This window comes from Malania oleifera, chromosome 5 (assembly GCF_029873635.1).
Source record: "Malania oleifera isolate guangnan ecotype guangnan chromosome 5, ASM2987363v1, whole genome shotgun sequence".
Taxonomy (NCBI): domain Eukaryota; kingdom Viridiplantae; phylum Streptophyta; class Magnoliopsida; order Santalales; family Ximeniaceae; genus Malania; species Malania oleifera.
This window is the reverse complement of record NC_080421.1, coordinates 88,358,792-88,365,931: the sequence shown is the minus strand read 5'-3', so window position 1 is coordinate 88,365,931 and position 7,140 is coordinate 88,358,792. Positions and strand designations below refer to the sequence as shown.

At 34.2% G+C, this 7,140-nt stretch overlaps 1 protein-coding gene across 1 annotated transcript; it reads left to right on the top strand.

Moving 5' to 3' along the window:
• Positions 1-363: 363 nt before the first annotated feature.
• Positions 364-1,847, top strand: LOC131155390 (probable aspartic proteinase GIP2). The gene has a single exon (XM_058108479.1). The coding sequence runs from the start codon at positions 381-383 to the stop codon at positions 1,722-1,724; it is 1,344 nt and encodes a 447-aa protein (XP_057964462.1). The 5' UTR covers positions 364-380; the 3' UTR covers positions 1,725-1,847.
• Positions 1,848-7,140: the final 5,293 nt, after the last annotated feature.

Here is a 7,140-nt window from a genome sequence, read left to right as displayed (position 1 = left end):
TCTAACGTGTATTCTGGGTGCGCTGGATGACACACCACACCACGTTTCCCAACCCAAAATAATGAAGACAAACGTTGGCCTTCGCTTAAATGCCTTAAGCAAACAGCTTCACTATCATCATCAATCAATCAAAAGTCAGCCTGGCTTGCTAGAATCAAAGTCAAAGTTGGAAAAGTCCCCACCTCTAAGCTTCCTTCTGGATATAGCTTGTCGCCCACAATCTCTTATCTATTAATTATTAATACACAGTCAAAAACCGGAGCCGTGCACCTCAGTACATAATATACATATGGTCAAAAAACTACACACAGGCGAGCTCCTATAAATAGGCAAGCACTCATCTTCCCTCTTCACGCCCCATTTTCCCTTAGCTAGCTCCAATGGCACCACCAAGTCCCACAATTTCCTCTCTTCTTCAATCTTTTCTCTTCTCCTCCCTACTCGTCCACCTCTTCATCATCTTCCCTTCTTCCGCTCAGCCATCTTTCCGCCCCCACGCCCTCCTCCTCCCCATTTCCAAAGACGCTTCCAGTCTCCAATACTTGGCCCGCATCAACCAACGCACGCCTCTTGTTCCCCTCCGCCTCGTCCTCGACCTCGGCGGCGAGTTCCTCTGGGTCGACTGCGACCAAAATTACGTCTCTTCCTCCTACCGCCCTGCTCGTTGTCGCTCCGCCCAGTGCTCCCTGGCCAGGGCCAACGGCTGCGGCGACTGCTTCTCCGCCCCCCGCCCCGGCTGCAACAACAACACCTGCGGCCTCTTGCCCGGCAACCCTTTTATCCGCACCGCCACCGGTGGCGAAGTCGCCGTAGACGTCCTGTCACTCCAGTCCACCGACGGTTCCAATCCCGGGCGCGCCGTCACGGTGCCTCGGTTCATCTTCTCCTGCGCTCCAACGTCCCTCTTGGAAGGCCTCGCCGCCGGAGCCACCGGCATGGCCGGGCTCGGCCGCACCCGCATTGCACTTCCCTCCCAGCTTGCTTCCGCCTTCAGCTTCCATAGAAAATTCGCGGTTTGTCTCTCGTCTTCGAGATCGGCCGACGGCGTCGTATTCTTCGGCGACGGCCCTTACAGGTTTCTTCTCAACGTCGACGCCTCCACATCGCTCACCTACACACCTCTCTTCATCAACCCGGTAAGCACCGCCCTAGCTTTTACTGCCGGTGAGCCCTCCGCAGAGTACTTCATCGGCGTTAAGTCCATCAATATCAACGACAAGGCGATAAATATAAACGCGTCGCTGCTGTCCATCAACGGCGAAGGCGTTGGGGGAACGAAGATCAGCACCATCAATCCTTACACCGTCATGGAAAGTTCTATTTACAAAGCATTCGCGGAGGCTTTTATCGAGGCGGCGGCGGCCTGGAACATAACAAGAGCTGCATCGGTGGCGCCATTTGGCGCGTGTTTCAGGTCGGAGAATGTAGGGGCGACGCGGCTGGGGGCGGCGGTGCCGACCATCGATCTGGTTTTGCAGGGGGAGAGTGTGAAGTGGAGCATCTTCGGGGCGAACTCGATGGTGGACGTGAGGGATGACGTGCTGTGTCTTGGATTTGTGGATGGAGGGTCGAACCCTAGAACTTCGATCGTGATCGGAGGGTACCAGCTTGAAGACATTCTGCTGCAGTTCGATCTTGCAGCGTCTAGGCTTGGGTTCAGTTCGACTCTGCTTGGCAGACGGACTACATGTGCGAACTTCAACTTCACGTCCAACCCCAGCTAAATCCATGTTGGTTAATTCTTCTATTACAGATTTGTAATTTTATGTGTTTCAAAGAGTGCGAATAAATTCATGCCTCCGGAGATGCATGAATGGGCCTTTAAAATGTTATTTGTTTTGTTGATGTATATTCTGTAATGATATGATGTTAATCTGTTTGTCATGCTGATGATGCTATGAGAGACGATATTAGTTCTCTTCTTTAATTGAAATCATTGAAGTTTCAAAAGGTACAATTTTAGTAAAAATTAATTTATTCTCATTGTCTAATAGTGCTATTTCATTTGAAATCATTAATTAGGTTATTCACACATCAAAGTCACTGACAAAACTGGCATCCACACTGACTGTCAGTTGATAGAACATTATGGACCTCACTTGCACTTTTGAGCTTAACACTTGCAAAAGTCAATCGAGGAAATAATCAAAGATGGTGACCGAATTCTATAAGAATATAATATACTGAATAAAATCCCATCGCTTCTGCTCCAAATAAATGACAAGAGGAGAGAGAATTTACCTCCTTCTCAGCATGAGACTCAATTATAGCAAAGACGCTTAGATGTTAAAAAATTTATTCAAGGTTTTGAATTCATAGACGCTTGACCATTTTCATTTTCATATTCATCCTAAAGTTTTGTCTTTTTCCCATTTTTGATATATAATTTTTATCTCTTGCCAAAAAAAAAAAAAAAAAGACAAAAAAACACAAAGTATTGCTTAAAAAATAAATATTCAAAAGGAATTATTCCTCCATATAAGATTTGAAACGATGTCACTTTAACACGTAGATCAATGCAAGTTAAAGGTATTAGTAGGTGCGGTATGAGTCTCAATAATGTGAATTTTACAACATTTCAATGGATCCAAATATTAATATAACAATTTGTGATCATTGAATTCCAAATCCTGAAGAGAGGAACTTTTCTTTATAAATATTTTTCAATGTAAAAGAGTTTTGAAATAAACATAATTTTATACTATAAAATTACTTTGATTGGGAACTAAGTTTTATCCTAAAATCAATTTTGGATATCTAATACCTGTTTGCTTTAAAATTAATATCTATTCCGCACGAATGTCATTTGCTGACCAAATTATTAAGCATTAATTATCTTAAAAATAATCCATTTTCACCTTAAAGTTGTTTTTAGCAATTGCCACCACATGAGTGCGATTAAATTTTTTAATAGGGACTATTTTAGCAATTTTTTTTCATCCCCATTCATGTCCTTCTTAACACTAGTTACAATAAATTTGTGTTAATACTGATATTTAAATTACATAGAATAAAGTAAGTGGTGTGCTCCTACATTAAGGGATCCTTTGGAATCATTTATGCAGTAGTGTTAAATTTAATAAGTGCTAATTATAAGTTCTAAATTGGAAAAGTGCTGAAAGTTATAAAATGGTGTTTGGTTATATTTAAAATAAGTGATATTTGGATATTTACTTTTATTATAGAGTACTATATGATTATTTTTAAATATATTTTAAATTATAAATATTTACATTATAATTAAAAATTTTATTTATAATTATTTATAATTGAAATTTAAATATTTTTTATTAAAAATTAACATAATATTATTTTTAATTAATAATAATCTTGTTATTAATGTTTAATTATAACATATTACTATCATATTAAATTATGATAAAAATAATATTATTAATTAAATTCAAAATTTTAATTTATGTAATGTTAGTTTAATAAATTAATCGATAGTTCTTGTTCAATCCAAAATTGAATTATGATAACTAACATATCATAACACATAGTAAAATAATATATAGTTATTTTTAAATATATTAATGTGAGACTGGTGTTTGAACATGAAGCAACATTTTAATACAAATGGTCTCAATTTAATAAATTTATCTTTTTTGTAAACAAAAATTAAGTTATTTGTAAATTGACTTTTAGTGGGTATTACCCTTCTTTTGCGAGCTTGGTATTCAAGACTTAGATTTAAATTTGTATGAATTTGGACAAAATACAATACAAAATTATATTGAGTTGTTTTCAAATTCATACAAATCAAAATCCAAGACTCGAAATTCATATCCCAAACACTACCTTATATCCTTTCGTTGTTATATATGATTATACTAATAGGATGAACATGTACTTTACCATGAATAAATCAAAATATTTTTTCAAAAAATCATCAAACAATATTTTTACCATTTTTTCGACCTTCAAAAAATAAGAAAATTATTTTTGGAGTTGTGAAGAGTGTGGTTGAAATTTTTTTTGACTAATTTCAATTTAAATTAAAATTATATATTTAAAAGCAAAACTATATGCCTTCTTGGGTGTCTGAGACTTTAATTCCACTTTATGGTAATCTTGTCTTAAAAATAGAAAAGTTAACATTAAATAATCTATAAATAGAAATGGACATTTATTATAAGAAGTCTCAAATTTTCATATTTAATTTTAAGATTTTCAATTTTTTGCAAAAATAAAATAAAATTTTCTCTATTATAATAATAAATATAGAGAAAATGTAATTTATTTATGCGTAGTATTAGATATTATTTAGTATCTTTTATAATATGAGTTTTTTAATGTTTTTATTTTCTAATAACATTTTAAGAATTCAAACTATTTATTTCTATTTTTTGGTTTATTAAAATTTAATATTTATACCATTAAAATTCTTCATATTTAATGATGAAAGAATGAAGATTTATAACAATTAAAAAGATAATTATTGTTCAGTGATTAAAATTTTAAAAGGTGGATTACCTCCCATCATGTAGCCTAACTCAATCCAATAAACCAAAAAGATAAAAAAGAAAATAGTACTAAATTGCTTTTTGATTCAAGACTAATATGAACATGCATTAAGTTATATGTGCACTTATTAAAATTCATTAATTTTAAACAAACAAGAAAAGATTTTGCATATGAGATCATTTCCAATTGCTTCCTTATAATTAATAACTGCAGCCTTAATGTTCCCACAACTCAACAAAATATGCACCCATATATGTTTTGAACCACAAAAGTCATTGTTTTCCTTATTCATTGGACTGCTAATAGCCTAGTAGCATCTTAAAGTCACAAGGCCAGAAAATCAAAGCCAAAACCAAAGCCATAGATGATCGTTTCACTAAGAAAACACAACCATATAGAAGAAAGCTATCTGCGTAAATAACAATTGAGAGTTCTTTGCACAAATAACATTTTATTAGAATTAATTTTTTAGATAATAAATGCATTAATAGAAACTTATAATTTATGCACTTATCAACAAATATATATATACACCAACATAAAAATTTTAAAAAATAAAAATATTTTTCCAATTTGGCTTTCTAACAATAGCACCCAAAAAGCAAAGCCATGAGTCTTTTCATCTACTATATAATCCATGAAGAACTCAGGCGGCAGGTAGTCGTCATTTTAAGACGTAAAACTTAGATACAATGAAAGGAAATCTTCCACATATTGGATAACTTGAGCAACTTATAGAATTATGAACCTAAATGTACCTTCAAGATAGTGCGAGTGCATCGATTTGGTAGCCACTTTATAGGCCCAAAATCCCTAATTTAGTTTTAAAAAAAAGGGAAATTAAAATATTGAACTCTGAAATTTGAAAAATCAAAGTAATAATGATTGATGTTTTTATATAGCAAATTATGACAATGAGATGGAGACGTATGAGAACAAAGAGAGCTAATATTGAAAACCTAACTATAGATTATTAACTCTTTACCATTATTGTCTAACTTTTATTTCAATTGATATAGATTATTAACTATTTATCATCAATGCTTGAACGTGTTTTACATTGTTGTTGGAACTTTTTATGCTTTTTTTTTTTTGGAAGAAATAATGAAATATTTGTTGGCCTAACAAAGCTTAATCTCGTTTTGATAATGACAAACCAAGGCATCTAATTGTGTCGTTAAGTATATATATAGGTACTACAACATAAAAGTATAATGAAAGATGCAAAATGGAACGACATAAAGCACACAAGTAAATGAAAAATGACTATTGACATGAAGCTTGGATGAAGACCAAGGTTAAGGACATGAAAACCTAGATAGGTCGTTATGTGTATTGTACAATAGGAATTCATGTAAGTACATCTCAATTGGTTTTTGTTACGAAACTCTTAGGCGACTTAGTTGGACTTTAGGTATTTTTAAATATCTTGAAAAATATTTTTATAAGGTCAAAAGTTATTTCAAAAGGCTAAAATCATTTTTGGAATGAAAAACCCTAAAACAAGATTCTCTAAATCCCCTTCTTTTTTCTGTAGCCGTCTTAATATATGATTTTCTCTATCTATATCTTCTCATATTCAAAGGTCTTCAACACAAAAGTTGTGACATTTTTTCTTGTCTTTCTTTTGATACCTAGATCGCCATTTTTTGAGTTCTCTAGCAAAGTTTATGCTCCAAATATTGAAGGGTGTTTAGGAAAATTGCATATGAAATTTCCAATAGTTTGGGCGACTAAACTTAGAGTTCAGTTGATCGAGTGGCTATAGCCAGTTTAAAAATCCTGATTTAATTGGTTAGGGCAACCAAACACATGGTTCAGTCAACCAAAGCGCTACGATAAGTTTCGCAAATGGCATAAAATCACTTAGATTTCCAAATATTAAGTCATTAAAACATGCACAACGACTATAATTCAAAAGATGATATAAATAGCTAACCCTACATGTGTTTTAGACAAAAGATTACACCTATTATTGAATATCAAGTGTGATTTGCGTCGTTCTTGCTAAAATCCTTTTTTGAGTTCGTTCTTTCAAGCACACAACTTTTCAAAACCACAAAACCTTAGAAAATCTCTTTGAGCTTCATAGCAATATTATTCTGAGAGTGTATTAGATTTTATTGTGTACTCGTCTACTTTTTTCAGAGAGTTAATCTTGTACATTTTTTCCTTGATTACATCTTTGTAAGCGAAAGGGGATTTTCGCTTGAGAGGCTTCTCTGCCTATTGAAGGAGAGAGACGACTCTACCTACTGAAGGAGATAGGTAACCACCTAAGTAAAGGAGAGATGCGACTTTGCCTAGTGAAGAAGTGAGGTACTCCGCCTAAGAAAATGAGAGAGGTGAGAGGAATGGTGTATTCCCAATAGGGGGTGAATTGAGTATTTTAAAATTCTTCTTAGGTTATGTGTGTTCAATCTGAAATCACAACCAATATTACGCAACCTAGGGTCTGTTTAAGCAAATACCAATTTCAAAGATATTAAGATTATACAAATATTTAAACCATGCACGATAAATTAAATAAAGCATTCAAGTGCGGAAATTTAAAGAGATAAGGAAAGAGAAAGACACAGTATTTTTATTAAGATTCAGCCAAATTAGCCTACGTCCCCACCTCAAGCTCACCGGTAAGAGGATTCCACTAAGTGCTCACTTAACGAGCGTGTT

Bases quoted from the DNA above. Each gene is read 5' to 3' on its own strand.
- LOC131155390 (XM_058108479.1), top strand. From the start codon at position 381: ATGGCACCACCAAGTCCCACAATTTCCTCTCTTCTTCAATCTTTTCTC.